The following is a 20,902-nucleotide window of genomic DNA, read 5'->3' on the forward strand; positions in this document are numbered from 1 at the left end:
CTCGCTCATGTTCTCTCTCTCTAATAAATAAATAAATACCTTTTTAAAAAAGTACTGTATTGGAGCGCCTGGGTGGCTCAGTGGGTTAAAGGCTTTGCCTTCGGCTCAGGTCGTGATTTCAGGGTCCTGGGATTGAGCCCCGCATCGGGCTTTCTGTTCAGCAGGGGGCCTGCTTCCCCCACCCCCCAACTCTGCCTGCCTCTCTGCCTACTTGTGATCTCTGTCTGTCAAATAAATAAATAAAATCTTTTAAAAATGTATCAATATTAAACATCCCGAATTTGATGATTGCACTGTGGCTGTATCGAATGTATGTCGAGTGTTTCGGTGTGAAATAAAATCTTAGAAAATATAAAAATCTAATTCATGCACCAGAAGAAATTTTGAGAAGGAAGGTGGGCTTCTCAGCGTCCATGGGATGGGAGCTGAGACGTTTGAAATAGAAAGGATGATGCCTGAAGTCATTTTAGGTATCCATTAGTTTACTGCCTAGAAGCGTTTTCCAAAGGGAGTAATCATGGTGGGGCAAAGTGCCTTTCCCTCCTGGAAAGGGAGCTCCCCCAGAGTCTAGACACGACTTCCCAAAGTCCCCAGCACACTCGTGAGGGCAGCCCTGGGTGGAGCCAGCTTTGACCTGCCTGATTATTAATCCTTGGGATTAACCAGAGAGAGAAGTCTGGTGGAGTCTAGGTGTCCCTGGATTATATTTGCTGGGAGAGAAAAGGAGGCAGGAGACAAACCGGCCAGGCAGTGGAGCAGAAGACTAATAATAATGTTACAACACAACTGTTTATTAAATGCACGGGGATCCATAGCCCAGAAGCGGTCCCTCCATCCCCGACATGTGGCGACCATATTTTCCTGGCCCCACGTTGGGACATGTGGATTGGCAGAGAGCATTTCATTTCTTTTAATACCTTTGAGAGACCTTCTGATTTGTGAATTTCTTTAGGGAAGGCTACGTTTAGTTGCACACTTTAATAAAGGCAGTTCATGAAAATAATAAAATTTTTAAAAAGTACATGAAACCAGGACTGGCCGGACAACCTGTACTTGCCCCCTCATAAAAGGCTAATATCCCGGAGCTGCCTTGTAAAGCCTGCTCCATCCCGTCCTGACCAGGGTTTCTGTGTGTGGAAAACAACCCCCTAATTGTCATTTAATTAAACAGCACTTTCATGAATATCAATAAATATCTGTTGAATAAACAAATGGCATAGAAACACGGTGACTCCTTTAATCACCTACTCTAGGCATGAGGGGACATTTTTACATGTGTATGTGAGCTTTCCTGCAAAAGACTTTCTGCAGGAGGTGGAGAGGGTGAAATTCGATCTTCCAAGTAACCTATTAAGCAAGCAAATCTTCATGCGGGGAGTTGAAGAGTGTCCCCCAAAGAGATCTACCCCCACGCCCTAACCACTGGAACCTATGAATGTAACCTTAGTTGGAAAGGTCTTTGCAGGTAGAAAGTTAAGGATCTTGAGATGATTTGAGATGGAATCTAAATCCAGTAAGAGAAAGGAGAAGGATGTAGATGGGATTCACACACGGGGAGGAAGGCATTGGCACCAGGAGGCAAAGACAGGCACAAGTTAAGGGACCCCTGGAGCCACCACCAGGAGCTGGAGGAGGCCAGGAAGGCTCTTCCCCTAGAGACTACCAGGGGAGTTCAGCCCTGAGGACACCTTGACTTTGGGGTTTCTTGCCTCCAGAACTGCGAAATAATACATTTCTGTTGTTTAAGGTCATTGAATTTCTGGTAATTTGTCACAGTAGCTGTAGGAAACCAATGAACCTCATAATCCTATCTCTTAAAACTATGGAACACTACTTCATACAGAACAGCTCTGTGCCTTTGAGCAAGCTGCCTTGCTCTGGTTCCCAGGCGACTCTCAGGCAAAACCACAGACATTGGTTTCCCGTGGATACATTCTAGTACTTGCAAGTGATGCTCAAGACATTGATTCACGGCGCCTGGCAGGCTTTCTGAACCTCAGTCTCCCCATCTCTGAAAGGGAGGCAAGCATCCCTAATCCTTCCTCCCTTCCTAGGGCTGCTTTAGGACTCAATAATAAAATAAAATAGAGATGGAGGCTACAAAAGCTTCCAAGTGTTCCCGGGACTCAGAACACCCAGCCGGCCACACGCAAACCCCCGCCAATGTTAGGAACCAGCGCCCCCTGCCGGCCGCGCCGCTGCATAGGTTTCTTCGGGCACGGCTCAGCAGCCTGCGCTTGCGCAGAGAAAGCAAACGCTCAGGTCCGCCCCTTGAGGGGTGTGACTTCTTTGGATCCCTCTGGTTCGGCCACACCCGCTTCCGGGGAGGGCGGGCTGACGCCTGGAGCACGTGATTTTGTTCCGGCTCGCCAAAGATGGCGGCCCCCAGAGGGGGAGCGTGAAAGTTGGTGAAAGACGCTGTCCACCCGTGCCGGAATCGAAATAGTGGGGACCGTGCGCCATGTCGCGACTGATCGTGAAAAACCTCCCGAATGGGGTGAGTGCAGGGCCTGGACTTGGGAATCTGAAATTGGGACCAGCTGGGGGCTAGGAAGGAGATGGCTGGAGAGAATTGAGGGGCTGTGGCCCTGGGGCAGGACTCAGGGCGCATTCGAAACCTAGAAGGGTCAAGGTTCTCGGCATATCCGCATTTGACAGTTGGGAGAGGGAGATAGCGACAGATCAGGGGTTCCCAGCCGGCCCGAGGGTACCTGACTTCCATCCTGACAAGTCTCTTTCTAGGAAGATGGCCAACACCCCCCACGTGTGCCGAACGCTCTCTCCTACAACCTCTCTCGTACGCGCACTTTTGTTGTTGTTCATTCGTCACTCGTTCAGATCCTGCACTTATACTCCTCTATGGCTCGGGAATTTGTTGGACAGGCAAATGGGAAGTATTAGGTTGAGGACCTGCGTTTCGATTCCCACTCCTGTCTTTGAGGCCAGTGGGCATGATTTAAGAAAACTAAGTGCGTGTGAAGAGCTTTAAACCATTCATCCAATAAGTGGGGAGGGGGTGGCCTAGTCATACTTGTCTCTGTTTCCCAAGGGACCAGCACAGAACCTGGCACGTGGTAGGCCTTCAATAAAAACATGCAGAATGAATGAGTGAAGAAGTAGCTGCATGCCTGTGGTGTCATGACTGGAGGCAGTGTGCTGGAGTGGTTCATCCTTACCGATTTTACTATAACTTTGGTTTGGGGAGCTATCCCTCACCATCCGTGTGGCCAGTAAGCTCATTCCCCAAATACAAAATGCGCCCTTCGGATGGGATGAGAGAGCTTCTGTACTCTTGAGTCTAACTTCTTAGGAGCTTCTCTCTTTAGAAGGAGGGATATAACACAAAGTTATTTCTGCTTTTTTTGTGGTTTTTAAACCTTTCTCCCCCCACCCCGCCAGTGGGTTGTGGGAGAGCTATGACAGGATTTTAAGAATTCGAATAGTACACACACACACAAAAAAAGGATTCAAACAGTACCATGGTGTATGAAATGAGAAGCAAAGTTTTTTGCTCCGTCCTACCCTCTGTCTCTCCAGGCGGAACCACCTTCAATGGTTTGTTTTTAGGACTCCTCACAGCTATTACTCCATGTCTAAATGGTGTGCTTTCTCCTCCATTGCTTGGTCTGTTTACCCCAATGGCTATGTGGTGATCCTCCCCCAAGAAAGACAAGGAACCACAAACATCTGTTGTTCCCTTCCAGTCTGTTACATTATTATTTTTAATTCTTTCAAAATACCTATTGATCCATCCACCTGCTTTAGGCAAAGTCTCTCTCTCTCTTTTTTAAAGATTTTATTTATTTATTTGACAGAGATCACAAGTAGGCAGAGAGGCAGGCAGAGAAGAGGGGGTGAGCAGGCTTCCCACTGAGCAGAGAGCCCGATGCAGGGGCTCCATCCCAGGACCCTGGGATCATAACTTGAGCTGAAGGCAGAGGCTTAACTCACTGAGCCACCCAGGCACCCCTAGGCGATGTCTCTTGATGCCTCACTTTGATGGATGAGGATTTTAGCATGGCTACCCTTTCTTCCCCTCCCTCTTCTGTTTCACTGGGCTTTTTCTCTCATTGGGCTGACTCTCTTACAATTGCTTGTCTTCTCTGGTGAATGAAGGAACTGATGAAAAACCAGTAGTAGTAGCTTACTTACTATGTGCCAGGCACTGTACCAGTTGCTTTCAGTAAAATAACTCATTTAATCAGCACCAACTGACCGTATAAGGTCAGTTCCATTTTTGTGTCCATTTTAAAGGTGAAGAAACTGAACTACAGCGAGGGGAAGTGACTTGCCTGAGGTCACACACAACGGGTAATTCATAGAGCAGGGATTGAATTGAACAGTCTCTTCTAGAATTTGCCTTCCTGACCCCTACACCCTACTGTCTCTCTTTGCATGATAGCATGCACTTTTCTTAGCTCTTTCCCAACACGTGTTTAGTAGTGAGTCCGTTATGTTGCTGACTTTGTAGACAGTGGGGGATAAGACTCAGTCCCCATACCTTTATTGGCATTGATGGTCTAGCAGAGGACTTGCACACCAGATAGCCATGGTGTAAGGGGCAGGGACTGAAGCATGACCCAGTGCTGTGTGAGCACAGAGGGCTGGATTACCTGACCTACCTGGGGAGTCCGGGAGAGGCTTCCTGGGGGAGGTGATTGCACTGAGAATGAGAGGAGTTAGCCCAGGCCTGCTGGGAAGATTTCACCTAGAGGAGACAATTTGTAAAACGTCAGAGGTAAAAAGCAGGAAAGGCTGCAAGGCATTTGACAAGAGGTGGAGCTCAAGGGCTGGGTCAAGTTGATCATGGAGAATCTTGTGTTTTACAGTACTTGCTTATTCTTGAGCCTCTGGTGTTAGAAAGTCACCAGGAGGTTCTTAACAGAGGAATGAAGGGGGTCAGACTTGGGTGTGGTTGCTCCCATGTAACGGGGGAGATGAATTCACTGCCTTTTATGTATCTGAACTGAGTCAATCAAGAGCGTTTCAGCTCTTGATTCTGTAGACTTGGGTAGATCATTTATCCTGGATGACCTTCATTTTCTTCTCTCTAAAATGTGGATAATTCCTAACTCATAGGGTGATCCAAGATTTTAATGATCAGAGTTATTAAGAACCTGCCACAGAAAACGTGTTTTTCCTTCCTTCTGTGCTGCCAGCATCCCTAGTTGCTTTAATTTTAGTCCTTGTTTTGGCTACCTGTGGGGTTCTTGGTGTCCCCACTACTACCCACACACAGATCCCCCAGTAACTGCTTAGAAAACTCAACTGAATTGCATCAGTGGTCTGGCTGTAGTGAGGATGGGGAGATGCTGGGAGTCAGTTTCTGTGTGGGGTTCCTTAACCAAATAATAATAATATTAAGGAATTAGTTTTCTATTGCTACTATTAAGAAATCATCTCAAACTTAGTGGCTTGAAACAATACACATTTATTATCCTATAGTCTTGGAGGGCAGAAATCCTAAAATCAAGGTGCTGGCAGAGTTGCCTTCCTTCTAGGGACTCTAGGGGAGAATCCGTTTCTTGGTCTTTTGTAAGCTTCTCAAGGCCGCCTGTGCTCCGTGGCTTCTGGCGACACCCCGCAGGGTCAAAGCCGGCAGTGTATCATCTTGCAGTCTCTTTTTTGTCTCCACCATCACACCGCCTTTTGCAGCCCTGACCCTCCTGTCTGCCTTGTGTAACGGGACATCGGTATTGGATCTGCCCAGATGAGTCAGGATAACTTGCCCTTTTCGAGATCCTTAATGTCATCACATCTGTGAAATCCCTTTGGCCACATGCAGTCGCAGTCGCAGTGGTCCCAGGGATTTGGATGTGGCCGTCTTTTGGGGTGCTTCATTATTCTCTCTACCCCCATGAGCAAACACATGTAATTTACCACGTTCATTCATTCATTCACGCATTTATGCTGACATTATCAGGTATTGATGGGAGCGGCTATGGTGCTGGGCTCCGTACATGGTAGGTCTCTTTATCCTTTGAACAGCCCATAGAGTAGGATGATTTCACTGCAGCCTTCCTTCATCTGGATTTCCTCATCTATTAGTTCCTGTTCGGGCCAGAGCTGGAGCCAGGTCCCACTACAGAGCATGCTCTGCCTCAGCCTCCTCAATGTTGGCCCTTGGGGAATCCCAGGGTCCAGGGTTTCCAGCCCGTTTTTGTTCCCTTGGCTCAGAGGACTCCCCTGCCCCTCCCTCAGTGCGCCCTTCTGTCGTAGATGAAGGAGGAGCGTTTCAGGCAGCTGTTTGGCTCCTTTGGCACCCTGACGGACTGCAGCCTGAAGTTCACCAAAGACGGCAAGTTCCGTAAGTTTGGCTTCATTGGCTTCAAGTCAGAGGAAGAGGCCCGTACGGCGCTGAACCATTTCAACAAGAGTTTCATCGACACCTCCCGGATCTCGGTGAGTCGGCTTCTCCTGCCTGTCGAGACGGACACCCCTTGATCTTTCCCTCCATGCTCTAGTCCTGAGCCGAGCTGTTTTCAGACTGTGCTGTCTTTGGTCCGTCTCCCTGGTTCTCCAACTGTCATACATACGAATCCCTCGGAGAGCTTGTTAAAACAGTTTTGGAGTCAGTGTGGGGGTGGGCTGGGACCCAAGCATAGGCAGGTCAGCTAGCTCACAGGTGAAGCCAGTGCTGCTGTCCCCAACATGCTCAGACAACCACTGTTCTTTGTCAGTCACTCACTCGTTCAGCAGATACACAGGGAGCACCCACGCCGTGCTGGGCATTTCGAGAAGCGTGGTGCCTGTGGTCCCCGTCCTTGAGGGGCTGGCCCGCGGATAGGCTGCTTTCACTCGGTGTCGTCAGGGCTGCGAGGGGGAAGCTCCAGAGACCTCTGGAAAATAGAGGAGGTCCACGTCCTGGCCCAGGGGTTGTCAGGAGAGCTTCCTGAAGGAGGAGGTCCTATCCCTGTCACTCATGTGCATTTAATGACTTGGTCAAACATTCTTAACACTTGGTTGAGAAGAGAAAACCAGATGTTAGACAAGTATGTATCACATGACTCCATTCACTTAGAACCATATTTCTTAGTCTCCGTGTGTGAAACATAGAAAGAGCTATGCGGAAGGATTTTTACCAAAACATTCGTTTCTCTCGCTGGGTGATAAGAATTGGAATTAAAAACTTTTTTTTTTTTTTTTTCATTTTCCTTGTTGCTTTTCTCTGTTGATTTGAGTTTTTTTCACTGAACACATCATTGCTACAGAAACAGCAGAAATATTTTGAAAGTCTGTAGAAAGGGGCGTGGCAGAAGGACAGCCCCCCCCCGACCAACCCAGGGTAGAGGTGGCCGCTGGTGCTCCCAGATGTGGCAGAAAGTGCAGCCCATCTCAGGAGTGTGTCGTGGGAGTTGAGTCAGCTCAGGCCTGACGCTGAGCAGGCTTCTCAGTGGCCGCCCACCTCTCTCATCACCCCGGAGCCATTCTCTGCGGCCAACGAGCTCAATGCGCGATAATTATAGCGAATCTGGAAGCCGTTAGCTTAGCCTTGCCTTGTGCCAGACCCCGTGTCAGCCAGCCTGGGGCGCTGAGTGGCTAAGAACTCGGGCTCTAGAGCCCAGGCCCCCCGAGTTCCCATCCCCACTCTGTTACCTTCTCCATGGGTGACGGGGACAAATGACCTCACTTTGCTGATCTGGGAAGTGGGAAGGGTGGTGGTCCCTCCCTCCCGCTGTTCTGGAGGCTCGCTGTCCTCCTGCTCACGGAGCACTCGGACTGCCTAGTGTGGGCGGTCGGTTGCTAAGTGTAGCAACTGGAATGACTTCAGGGAGGAGAAAGCAAAGGCCAGGAGAGGGTGACCACGGCTGACCCTGGGACAGAATGGTGCCGGCCCCCCCCTACACATGGATTTTTCTCATTAATACAGTAGAGTATCATAAATGTATTTTCTGTTATGGTTTTCTTAATGTGTTCTTCTTTTTTAGCTCATTTTTCTATAAGAATGCATTATACCTATGACGTACAAATTATGTGTCAGTCAACTGCTCTTCATAGGTCTTCTAGCCAGCAGGAGGCTATTAGTAGTTGGGGGAAAGTGGACAGTTACACACAGACTTTTTTCTACACAGGGTCAGTGCCCCTAACCCCGTGTCCTCCAAGGGTCCATTGTAATTTGCTTCAGCCGACTTCACTCGTAGGTGGCAACTGCTGTTTTCAAAAGCCCGGCTTCCAGGTGCTGAGGGTAGCACCCGTGCTGGGCTGGGGGCAGGTGTCCCCATCACCCTCTCTCTCCCACGCAGGTGGAGTTCTGCAAGGCGTTTGGGGACCCAACAAAGCCCCGGGCCTGGAGCAGACATGCTCAGAAAACAAGCCAGTCCAAGAATCCTTCAAAAGACAAAGATGCTGTCCCTACAGAATCCAAGAAAGTACGTAGGTCACTCCCACCCACATCCCTCGTGTCAGCAAAGTGGTCATCTGGGGTGGGGGGCGGGGACAGAGCAACAGGAGCAGGAACCACCAGAGACTCCCTGTCAGATGGTTCCCAAAGGTGGACCCTCCCCAGGTAACCTGTCTGTCCCGTCTCCCCATCATCTGGGACCCTTACCCTCTGTGCCTTCTGTCTACAGGATGACAAGACAAAAAGGGTAGCAAGCGAATTGGAGAAGGTGAGTGTGTCCTATGGACCAAGAGGAGGGGTACCGGGGACGGCGCCGGGAGGGCTGCAGCAGGCTTAGACAGTGTGTGATGCCTGGCAGGCAGAGGCATGCTTCTTCTCCCCCCTCTTCGTGTCTCTGTGGCTTCTTGGTCTCCTTGTCTGATGACGCGTGTGACCAGCTGATCCCAGGGGTCCTCTAGAGACCGGGAGAAATGAGCGCAGGGGATGCTCCCACCCGCTCTAGGGGGGTCAGGAGAGTGTGCCCCAGCTGACCCTTCTTTCCCCACCTCCTCATGGCCGCCAGCTGAAGGAAGACACGGAGTTCCAGGAGTTCCTGTCCGTGCACCAGAAGCGGATGCAGACAGCCACTTGGGCCAATGACGCCCTGGACACCGAGGCCTCGAAGGGGAAGAGCAAGGCTGCCAGTGACTACCTGAACTTCGACTCCGACTCGGGGCAGGAGAGCGACGAGGAGGTTGCCAGCGAGGACCCGGAAGGTGAGGGCATCCGTGTGCACCCGTCCACACAGAGCATGCGCCTGTGTGTGTGTCCCGGCCTGGGTGGCTCTGACCTGGGTGCCAGACACGGGAGATGACGTAAAAGACACCGTCCTCTCTGGGGGTGATTATCCCACCCAAGATCTGCCTGGACCCATGCTGGTCACAGTCAATCGAGTATTTATTGAGCACCTGCTCAATGCCAGGCGCTGGTTTGGGCTTCAAGGATACAGCAGTGAGCAAAGAAGAGTCCTCTCCTGGAGCTGGAAGGTCAGGGGAAAGAAACAATAATTAAGCTTCTGCTCGAGGGCCCCCTCCTCGGAGGTCTTCCCTGGGAGCTCTCCTACCCCCCTTTCCTGCTTTCTCGCTGCAGCGCTCATCTTCAGATATCATCCTTAATAGGGGACTTAATTCCGTATTGTGGGGAGGGAGGGGGCTTCTGTCCTCAGAAGAGGCTCATGGCGTAGCATGGGGGCAGATGGGAACAGGAGCATTTGCAGTCCGGAGTGGTCACTGCTCTGGTTGTGGGTCAGGCATCGATTTTACCCGAAGGTGAGACAATGGATTGAAGGTGAATTTTATGCCGGGTGAAGTTTCTGGGCAAAACTGGAGTCTGGAGGACTCGATGGGAGTGGGTGGGATATGGTAGGGAAGGGGCAGGAAGGGGGGGGTCGCCGGCAGAGGGAAGAGCATGGCCAGGCATGGGGGACGGGGCTGCACAGGCGTTTGAGGGGAGCCTATGTGGTTTGGGGCGGCTGGAGAGGACGAGGTGGAGCTGGAGGGAAGCCAGTCAGCTCACATCGGCCTGATGAGCCTGAGTGTCCTGTGAGCATCTGGAAGCCACTGGAAGCCAGTAGGTGAGGAGTGAACAGTCCTGTCTGTTTCTCTAGATGATCGTGCCGGCAGCAGTTGAAAGACTAGGCTGGCACGGGCGGGGCCAGTGCAGGGAGCTGTGCAGGGAGCCACGGAACTCTCTCCATTTGTGGCATGTGGCGTGTCAGAACCCCCAACGGTTAGACCCGTTTAACATTGTGTATCAGAGGCCCTACCAGGGCTGTTCAGCGCCTCGGGCTGCCATGCTGGGCCACCTTGTTGATCCCCGCCTCTGCTTGGCCAGTGCCCGTCACTAACTCCCAGCCCCCGTTTTTGCAGAGGAGGGGGGCCACGAACCCAGGGCAGCCGTGCAGACAGAGCTGTCAGACATGGATTACCTGAAATCCAAGGTGGTGAAGTCCCAGTCGCCGTCGTCCTCAGAAGAGGAGAGTGAAGACGAGGCCGTGAGCTGTGGGGCCGGGAGCGGGGCCGAGGAGGAGGAGGAGGCTCCCGGCCCCGCGCCCACCCAGCAGGACAGAGGGAGGCCAGGGGCCGGTCCAGCACGGGGCAGCCCGTCCAGGAACGAGACAGCGGGGGCCAGAGCAGAGGTGTGTGCATGGGGGTGTGCACTGGTGCTTGGGGGGCAGAGGGAGGAGGGGGGACAGCTGCCCTGGTTCTCGCCCACGTTCCCTGCGGGGCCCACCTTCAACTCTCGGCCCTGCTGCGTGCCTGCTGTGTGACCTTGGACAAGCACTTCTCCCCTCTGAGTCTGTTTTCTGTGGCAATGTGGAGAGGCTGTCTGCCTTCTGCGGCCCCAGAGTGTTCACAAGCTGTGGGAGGGGCAGGGGCATGTGATGCTCGGCGCTCCGTAGCAGGGAAGGCAGATGGGAGCCACGATGGCCAGTAAGAGATGGAGTTAGTGGACTGCTTGCTACGTGCTGGTTATAATGCCAGCTTGGTCGTTTGTCATTAAGTCTTACAACAGCCTTCCAGGGAGTGGGGGTGTGCAGGGATTCTTGTCCCATTTTACAGGGGAGAAACCTGAGGCCCAGTGAAGGAAAAAGACTTGTCCAAGGTCACAGCTAGGAAGTGCTGGGGTCAGGCTTGAACCCATGCCCGCTGGGCTCTGAAGTCTATGTTATAGATGTGGGTGCTACCTTCAGGGACAGACACCTTGTCCCCCACTGGGCTTCTTATGCTCAGAGACAGGGCAGGTCACATTGGGGCCCCCGTCCCTTCGCCTCCCTCTCCCACCCGGCCCTCTTCAAGGCTCCAAACATCATCTCTCTCTCTTTTCTTTTCCTTGTCCCCCTCACTCCTTGATTTATGGCCCCTTCTCATAACCACACCCTGTCCTTTTGTCCTAAAAATGGACATTCCGGAGAGGTAGGCAAGTCTGGCAAAGTCAAAGAACTATGGGTTCGAACCCTAGCTCCGACCCAGTGTGACCGTGGGACCTGGGGAGAGGTGCTGCTCCTCGGGCCACTGGTCCTCACCTAAGATAACGCTCAGCCTAGCAGTAAGCCCCGTGTCTGGTTTCTCAAACCCCTGTCCTAAGCGCATGCTGGCGGTCGCAGTTTCCGAGTTCAGGAAGACACCTCAGTGCCTCGTGCAGAGTCACAGTCCGGGGGTCCGGGACAGCACCCCCTAATCAGGCACATGTCTGTTCGTGTCTGTTTCTGCAATGAAACCAGGAATGACCACTCCTCCTACTAAGGGGGTAAAGGCAGATGTCATATTGCCTCATGTCCACTCAGAGCAGATTTTACTGGCCAGTGACTTTAAGTCAGGGCAAGTTTTGTTGCCAAAGGAATTCTGGAAAATTTAGATTTCTTTAGGACTATCTGGATACAGAATTACAAAGAGGATTCTGAACCCACACCCTCTGAAGTTGCTTTGAGGATTCAGTAAGACAGCAGTATTTACTAAGTGCTTTGGACCAGTGTCTGGCCCAGAGTTAAGCCCTAAGTCCATGGCAGTGAATAGCAGAGTATCTCAAGGCTCCATCCGAGGCTCTCTGCCCCTCCTCATAGCCTGAAGGCCTGGCTGGTGCACCCTTACCTCCCCCTCCAGCCAGACTGCCCAGCACAGCAGGCACGATGCTTGTCTGCATTCCCTGGCTCCCCCTGGAAGCAGGTGTCTCACCGAGACGTCTGGCCCCGCCTTCTCCTGGAGCTGTCCCCAGGAACTCACTGGGGCCATTTCTGTTCTCAGGTAGACAAACCAGCAAACCAGAAGGAACCCACCACCCCCTACACTGTGAAGCTGCGGGGAGCCCCATTCAATGTCACAGAGGTACGACCAACAATGCAACAACGGCAAGGAGACCCCGGGACATGGGAGGCGGGGAGGAGGATGCCAGGAGGCTCTGGTGTGTGGGGGCTTTAGGGTCATTGAGGACTTGATCTGGGAGGAACTGGGGTCAGAAAGGCAAAGTACGATCTCAGGATCAGGAAACAGAGACGGCTCTACAGAGACCAAGAAATACTGGTTTCATTCTCTGGTCCTGTACGTTAGAAGTGGCAAGCACTCTTAAAAAATTTTAAGGGTGTCTGGGTGGCTCAGTCGGCTAAGCATCCCAACTCTTGATATCGACTTGGGTCGTGATCTCAGAGTCATGAGATCAAGCCTGTGTTGGGCTCTGCGCTCAGTGTGGAGTCTACTTGGGATTCTCCCTCCCCCCTCCCTGCCCTTCCAGCCCCCCACCCCCTGCACTCTTTCAAAAATAAATCTTAAAAAAAATGTTTTTAAAGGATGAGCCAGATGATTTGTGATCAGTGTGGTGACTGCTTAATCCTGCTGTTGTAGCACTGAGGCAGCCCTAGACAGTAGGTACACAAACAGTCATGGTTGTGTGCCAATAAAACTTTATTGACAAAAATGGGCTGCGGGCCACATTTGGCCTACATCCTGTAGTCGGCTGACTCTGGGTTTACATAGCAGAGAACTTTTTAATTTACTTCCTCATATAGGTGATAGAAGTTCAGTGTAGGAAAAATTTTAAAAGTAGCTAAGTGAAGAGAAGTGAAGTTCTCTTTAACTAAGATGACCGTATTAAATATCCTCCAGCTGAGCTGAGAGTAAGAGCAGTGTTAACCAGATAGGGTTAGGGTGCCAAGACGTACATCTACTTCGTGCAGGTGTAGTTACTGACGGTCCCAGGCAAGGTGGGGCAACATTACACGCACACACACACACACACAGACACTTTATATCCCACTCAGTGACAACCAGTAATCATATCTTGTTAGATGCTTTTTTCTTTGTATATAAATACTGACCTCTGTTGTTTAGTTTTATAAAGCATTTCTACAGTAAGAACTATTTTGAAACTTTTTTTCTCTGTTACCACAATATGTAAAAAATATTCTTGCATATTGAATTTTCTGCTACGATATCATTGTTCACATTGTATGTTTTTTCTTACTCTGGACACATTACAATATTCTCACCCATCCCCTGAGGTGGACCAAGGGGGTTGTATCCAGTCTTCTGCTGTTAATAAAAATGCAGTCATCATTCCTCGAGACTGGACATGAGCTGAATTTTTAAATTTAATATAATTTTTTTTTTTTTGGGTAAAGATCAGATAGCACAGATTTTAGGCTTTGGGGGTCATATGGTGCTTGGATCACATTTCTTCTCTCTTTTAAAATAAGCCTTCAAAAATGCCGAAACCATTCTTAGCTTGCAGGTCCTACCAAAGCAGGCCATGGGCAATATTTGGCCTGTGGGCCACAGTTTGCCAACCCTTGCTTGGGATATTTTATGTAAGCCCATGCATGGACATATTTAAGGCTTTGATAGAGAATGTCAGTTACCCTCTAGAAGCATTGCTAATTTATACTCCCTTCAGCGGAGTATGAAAGTGCCCACTTCTGGGGACGCTGGGTGTTCATCTTTATCAAGATGACAGACAAAAATGGTGTCTCATTTTAATTTATGTTTTAAATTATTGGTGGGGTCAATCACTCACTTTTGTAAATCATCATACATTTCCTTTACACAGTGCCTGGCCGTATCTTTGCCCTTTTTTTCCTCTTGAAGTGTTCATCTCTTTTGATAGTCTGTATATTTACTAATTTTTAAAAATGAAGCTTAGCAAAGTTCCTCTATGCAGTAAGCATTTGGGTCACACTGTGAAGTCTCTGAGTTAGCTGGTAGAGTCCTTCTGGAAAAAAAGAATTCCATCTATCCACACTCTTCTGTATGTTGCATTTTTTTACTTGATAGTAGAGCATGGGGAATCTTCCAGATCAGGACATTCTTTTTCATGATACACTATATTCTACTGTTACAGTGTGCCACACTTTAGTTTTAATACCAAACACGCAGAAAATCATGCTTTAATTTAAAAAAAAAAAAAAAGAAAAAGAAAGAAACACTAGATGGCTTTTTCCAAAACTAATTAATAAAAAAAGTCACTTTTTTCTTCTCCGTGAATAAAAACAAAATGTAATAGGAGAAATGGTTTGTATGTAAAACAGAAAGAAAACCTACCTTTAGATAGTCTGAGGAATATTTGTGTGTTTGTGTGTGTGCGTGTGTAGGGAGGCCTTATAGATACTCTAATAAAAGGTTTGTTTTTTTTTAAAGATTTTATTTATTCACTTGATAGAGATCACAAGTAGGCAGAGAGGCAGGCAGAGAGGGTGAAGGGGAGGCAGGCTCCCCACCCAGCAGAGAGCCTGTTGTGGGGCTCGATCCCAGGACCCTGGGACCATGACCCAAGCCGAAGGCAGAGGCTTTAACCCACTGAGCCACCCAGGCGCCCCTCTAATAAAAGTTTTATAGAGAAAACGTTAACCTCCAGTGAGGGATTTAAAAGAATACTATGTAAATGGGAAGCCATACACTTTTAGAATGTAAAGATGCTGACTTTTCCCTAATCATCAGGCACGGGACGATACTATTTTATATATAGATCTGTATTTTTCACTCTTCCGATTTTTTGTTCTAAGCTTATCTAAGGTAGTTTTATTGCATGATGGAGAAATCTCTGTGTTTAGCAGTGAGAGAGTAGCTAACAGGTGAAACACCGTGGGGACCTTTCTGAATTTGGAAATTTGGCCCATGTTTCTTCACTGGGGGTGCGCCTCTGTTATTGGGCTTAATAAAGGAGGGAAATCTTTTCTGCTTGCAGAAGAACGTTACAGAATTCCTGGCACCCCTGAGACCAGTGGCCATTCGGATAGTGAGGAATGCTCATGGGAACAAAACAGGTAAGGCCTGGGCCCTCTGTGGGGTGGGTTTGGAGAGACAGAGGGCATAGATGGGAGGTAGGGGCAGCCGCCTCAGGGGAATGTTTTTAGGACAGCTGCTGTGTTTGTTCTTTGTGTCCCCAGTTCAGTGGACGTGTTCAAGCACTCGGGACAAGGGTCTGCCTCTGATGGTCTTGTATGTAGCTTGCCCCTGCTCTACCCTCTTTGAACCCCCATTCCTGTCCTTGCTCTCAGCCTATGCTTGTGCTCACGGGCTCACCTGTTCCATTTAAACACATGCCCCTGGTCCCGGGGCTTTACTCGGCCAAGTCCACAGGCAGTGCTGTGAGTTGCCGAGGAGTGTGGTGTTGCCCCAGGCCGCCCTCCCCACTGCCTTCCCCGCTCTGGGTGGCCAGCCCCCTCCCTAGGCTTCAGAGGGGTAGGGAGCACACTGGCAGGAAGGGTCTAAGCTTGGAGAGCTGGAGACCTGCCTGTGCTTACTTGGTGCCCTCCCGAGAGCCACCCTGGGGGCCTCTGGCTGGGGAAGGCCAGGCAGCAACCGGGAGGCACAGTGTCCTTGGCAAGAAGACTCCCGCCTGGGCAGAGGGGTTGGGAACTGTGGGGGCTGGTGTTCAGGGAAGAAAGGGCTCCTGCTTTAAGGATGGTCTTGTCACCTTTGAGTATCTGCGTTTCCTCCCTCGCTCTCTGTGCACAAAGCCCTGCTTCCCAGGCAGTGCCATTCAGCCAGCCAGCTGTCTCCTTGCACACTTATCCGAGTGCAGTAAAGGAGCGGGTGACGAGCGCCTGCCCGGGCTCAGATCCCAGCTCAGCCACTGGTGGGTCCCGTGACCCTGAATGAGGGACTTGACCTCTCTCCCCTCATCTGTGCAATGGGGCAGTCCTACCTAGTCCTGTCCATTGTGAAGACTCAGTGAGTTAGCACACACACAGCATTTAAACTCCGCCGAACGCCTCCCACATACTCCCTGAGAGCTGCTGTTAATAGTGGTGGTGGTGGAGGAGGGTCTGCCACTGCTTTCACGGCACTTTGGAGACCACAGGGTGAGCAGGGGCTGGCATGGGGGAGCAGGAAGGAGCATATCAGAGCTGTCAGGGCTGAGGGAAAACAGTTTTGGAGGTCAGGGAGCTGGAGGGAGCTGGCATGGGAGCATAACGCTTTTGAGGAGCGACAGATGTCCCCTCAGAAGAGCTGGTGAGGAGGGGGGACCCAGCCCCGAGGCCGGGGCGGGGGGCTTACTATGACCATGGACTCCAGTCGGGGTGCAGGAGCGCAGCAGGGGCTTAAAGCATGGGGAGGCCACAGTTGGATACGGAACAGTCTCTGGCTGGTGACAGAAGGGTCTGGGGCCAGGCCCACGAGGGGCGGGTGGGCAGGGTGGGGCTTTTGCAGCCGTCCAGGGAAGGATCCGGGGGGCGAGGGGGGTAAGCTGGGGTGTGGCGGAAAGGGAAGGGAGAGGATGGGGGACATTTATGGGGATAGATGAGGTGCCTGCCTTTGGGAACGGAGAGGATGGAGGAATCCTAAGAGGCAATAAAGAGCCTTGTGATGGAGCCCTAGACCCCTGGGCTTAGGACCACATTACCATGTTGCCGTCTCTTAGCCCTGCCGCTCTGCCGCTCATGGGGTTTTGGCCCTGTGAGGTGGCTGATGGGAGGCCCCGTGCTCCAGGGAACAGTCCCGTGTGCTTGTTTGTGCACACAGGGTGAGCGACAGAGTCCTCGTGGAGACAGCTGCTCGGGTTCTGAGCTGGTCACACCCTTCCGCCTCGGCTCGTCTCCTCCAAGGGAGGCCATGGAGCGGGCCCTGGTGCGGGTTGGGTGAGGCCGGAAGGGAGCTGCAGGCCTCCTGTGGTCAGCACCTTCGTGTGTGAAACCAGCCCGCGGGGTCTCAGCACTGCCCGCAAGGACAGGTGTGGCTGGGGGTTCGGTGGGGAGAGTCCGCTTGTGTTTGGAGGCTTGGCGAGCCTAGGGGTTATCCCCCACTTTCTGCTCAGATTCCCCAAACAGCCAGCACGGTGTGGGTGTTCCTGTGAAACTCCCACCAGTGTCTGCAGTCTCCCTTTTGTCACTGTCCCCTCCCAGGGTACATCTTTGTGGACTTGAGCAGCGAAGAGGAAGTCAAGCAAGCTCTGAGATGCCACAGGGAGTACATGGGTAAGGGGCCAGCCTCCGCCTGGTGGCAGGGCTTCGCTCACTCATTTGGTCACTCCGTATGTTTGGGAGAAGGTCTGCTGTGTGCCTGACACTGGTCTAGACACTGGGGATACAGCAGTGAGCAGAATAGACCAAAACATCTGGAGGTGGGAGGTAGCTGGAGGTAGGAGTTAGGAGGTAGGAGTTAGCTGCTGTAGAGCGGGGAGAGACAAGCAGCCAGCAAATGGGCTGGGATTGGAGCAGGTGCGTTTTCAAATAGGATTGCGTCCGTTTGGGCCTCGGTGAGAAGGTAACATTGGAGCAAAACCCAGAGGAGCGGCAGGGGCAAGCTCTGGCTTTGTGGGACGGTGCACAGAGGCCATTCATCAGCAGTGCAAGGCAGTCCTCCAGGATGGGCTGTCCTGGGACACCTTGGCCCAGGCAGAGCCAGGGAGTGTGCCTGAGGGGTAGAGGATACAGCACGGTGGCCTGCTTTTACCATGGTAAAAGCCAGATGTGCAGGATGAGTGAGATTCGGGGAGAGAGTCCTTCCAGATCATGCCTAGCCCTGGCGCAGAACCTCCACCCTGGTAACAGAGCTGGGTGCCAGCACTCTTGCCTTGGCCGTGGCCTCTGGAAGCCCGCAAAGGAGAGTTTGAATTACCACCCAGGAGTTGCAGGCAAGTTCTGGGCCTACCCCGGAGCCCTGACTCCTGTCCTCCTGCAGGCGGGCGCTACATTGAGGTCTTCAGGGAAAAGAACGTCCCTACGTCCCAGGCGCCCCTGAAGAGTAGCGCCAGACCCTGGCAAGGCCGGACCCTCGGGGAGAACGAAGAGGAGGAGGACCTGGCCGACTCCGGGAGGCTCTTCATCCGAAACCTGCCCTACACCAGCACTGAGGAGGACCTGGAGCAGCTCTTCTCCAAATTCGGTAGGCCGCTGCCTCCGGCTCTCCTAGCACGTAGTGTGCGAGCTGTCGGCCTGGGCTCCAGGAGGGCCCGCCTCCCGTCAGCCCCTGACCACAGGCAGACGGCTTCCCCCTCTCACTCTGTTCCATCCTCCATAGATGGGGCCCGTGATCCCTGAGCTGCTGGGAGTGTTCCCATGTCCTGGACGCAGGGGTTAGCAGGGCTCCCGGGAGAAGGTCGTGTCACGGGTGTCGTGAGCTGTCTAAACCCTGTGTCTTCTTGCTCTCTTTGTCTAATCACAGAACAGACGAGATTGGGAGACAGTCTCCTGAGTTAGCCCTTGCTGGCCAAACTCTCGCTGCTCGGAGTGTGAAGTCCCTGCATGGGAGCGGGTGGGGAGGTGCGGATGCAACAGGGCTCCTCGGCCTGGGCTCCGCTGTCTGAGACCTTGCTCCCCACGCCGAGCGTCCCAGGGGGATGTGATAGGGTCTTATTTGTCATGGTCACTGCTATTTCACAGGCAAGAACGGGAAGGCCTGAGGCTCAACTCAGCACACAGGGCTACATGTTTGTAAGGTCGGAGTTAGCATTTGAGATGGAGGGTAGACTCGTAAAGGATTGAGAAAGGCCACTTTCAACCATTGAGGTAGTCTCACGGTGACTGTGGCCGGGACCCACCCAGAAGAGCTGGGTGCCCAGCACTCAGGGCCAGCCACAGCCCCCAGTATGCTGACACCTGTCCTGTCCCCAGGTCCTCTATCTGAGCTTCATTACCCCATCGACAGTCTGACCAAGAAACCAAAGGGTTTCGCCTTCGTCACCTTCATGTTCCCTGAGCACGCCGTGAGGGCCTACGCGGAAGTGGACGGGCAGGTGTTTCAGGTGACTGCCCTGGGCTGGCGGAGGGTGGCTGGGCTTAGGTGATGGGGACAGGATGTGTGGGTCCACATGCACGAGTGCCCACATTTCTAAGAAATCGTAGACGGTGTGCAAAGCCGCTGCCTCACAGGAGCCGGTGGAGGGGAGCTCCCCGAGGGCAGGACCCTTCAGCACCTAGGACAGCGCCTGGTGCACTGTGGAGGCTTGAAAACTCTTTGTTAAATGAACACATATGCCTCCGTGCCCAGAAATACCGCTTGGGAGAGAAGTGGGAAGGAGAGTTTGGAGCCGGTCATTTTAAACGGGCACAATAGAACGTGAGAAACTCTTCTTTTCCAGTGTTACCGCGTAGTTTGCTTTGCCCGCCTGCTCAAGCCCAGGCCAACTTGTGCTCCCTTTCTCCTTTTTTTCCCTACTCATTCGTTCATTTGTGATTTATTGGTCTCCTGGGGCTGCCCAGCTGGACCCGGCTCCCACCCACATGGAGCCCTCGCTTCAGAGTGTGGGGCCAGGAGGGAGCCCGGGTTTGAGGGGGTGAGGGCTGCTGCGGGGTTTTCATAAGATGCTCAATTTCTGTCAATTTCTTCTGACTGCGTCAGACATCTCCCACCAGCGTCGGGGCCCTGAGTCATGTGGCCAGGCCCCCATTCTGGTGTGAGGGTCGCCATGTGGGGGTTCTCCCAGAGGCAGCATCTCCCGACTAGGGTCTTAGCACTAATGTCTTGGGGCAGGATGTGGACCCACCCCGCCCCCCCATCCTCTTCTCATCATCCTCAACCAGGGAAGGATGCTCCACGTGTTACCCTCCACCATCAAGAAGGAAGCCAGCGAGGACGCAGACACCCCAGGGTCCTCGTCTTATAAGAAGAAGAAAGAATCTAAAGACAAAGCCAACAGCTCCAGGTCCTTACCCACTACCAACCTCTGGGCCCTGCTCCTCCAGCCGCCTGCGTGCTCTGGCCCCTTGGGATGGGTTTAGCCTCTTTTTCATGACCTTGCTGAGCCCCACTTGCCTCATCTGCTTAATGGGGAGAATCACAGTGGTGCCTTACTTTCTCGGGGTTGGAAGAATTAAATGAATTGATACAAGCAAAGTGCTGGGTCCCTGGCACAAAGTAAGTGCTTGTCCAGTGTCAGGGATTGTATTGTCCTTGCTCATGTCTCCGGGCCCTGGGTCCTTGGCCCATCCACACCAGGTAAGTTGGCAGGAGGAGGAGGAGGCTTTGGGGGCTTACAAGGGCAGGTGATGAACTTGTTTCTTAGAGTTTTTGCCTCGGAAAAAATACTCTGCTCGTTCAGCCTTGGTCTGATGTCCCCATTCTGCCTCTGCCTCTCAGCTCTCACAATTGGAACACGCTGTTCATGGGCCCAAATGCTGTGGCTGACGCCATTGCACAGAAGTACAGTGCCACCAAGAGTCAAGTGTTTGACCACGTGAGTGGATGTCCCGTCTGAAGCATCTGGCTCTGGGTTGATCAGAAGGGGAGAAAGAGCAGGGGAGGGGCCGTGGTTCTGGGGTCCTCTATAGGCCCCAGGCCTCAGGCCAAAGTTGTGGGCATCCTAGGAGCGTTCTCTGGAAGTATCCTCTCTGTGCTCCACGCCTGCCTCTCCTGGGCTTGTGTGGAGCCAAGCCAGAGTCCCAGCTGTGCGGTGCTCCTCACCACAGCCCAATGGGCTCGGTGCTCCTGCTGTCCCGCTTTCCAGGGGAAGAAACTGAGGCCTAGGGATACAAAGGAGCTTGCCCAGGGTGATGCACCTGGAAAAAGGCAGATGGGATGACAGGTCTGTCAGACTCTGGTGCCCATGCTCTGAACCCCATCACCTGCCTCTCCAAGTGTTGTTGCACACAGT

At 52.2% G+C, this 20,902-nt stretch overlaps 1 protein-coding gene across 1 annotated transcript in view; it reads left to right on the plus strand.

Annotated features, from left to right (window-relative positions):
- Positions 1-2,364: 2,364 nt before the first annotated feature.
- Positions 2,365-20,902, plus strand: part of RBM19 (RNA binding motif protein 19) — a 116,388-nt gene continuing 97,850 nt past the window's right edge. The window contains exons 1-13 of the mRNA XM_044244211.1: positions 2,365-2,497; positions 6,220-6,402; positions 8,244-8,369; positions 8,571-8,609; positions 8,904-9,096; positions 10,249-10,517; positions 12,124-12,204; positions 15,053-15,131; positions 17,214-17,285; positions 17,992-18,195; positions 18,924-19,054; positions 19,833-19,954; positions 20,389-20,485. Of these exons, the coding sequence (XP_044100146.1) occupies positions 2,462-2,497; positions 6,220-6,402; positions 8,244-8,369; positions 8,571-8,609; positions 8,904-9,096; positions 10,249-10,517; positions 12,124-12,204; positions 15,053-15,131; positions 17,214-17,285; positions 17,992-18,195; positions 18,924-19,054; positions 19,833-19,954; positions 20,389-20,485 (1,632 nt within the window). The 5' untranslated portion in view covers positions 2,365-2,461. The remainder of the gene's footprint in view (positions 2,498-6,219; positions 6,403-8,243; positions 8,370-8,570; positions 8,610-8,903; positions 9,097-10,248; positions 10,518-12,123; positions 12,205-15,052; positions 15,132-17,213; positions 17,286-17,991; positions 18,196-18,923; positions 19,055-19,832; positions 19,955-20,388; positions 20,486-20,902) is intronic.

The sequence above is a fragment of the Neovison vison genome, chromosome 3, assembly GCF_020171115.1.
Source record: "Neovison vison isolate M4711 chromosome 3, ASM_NN_V1, whole genome shotgun sequence".
NCBI lineage: Eukaryota > Metazoa > Chordata > Mammalia > Carnivora > Mustelidae > Neogale > Neogale vison.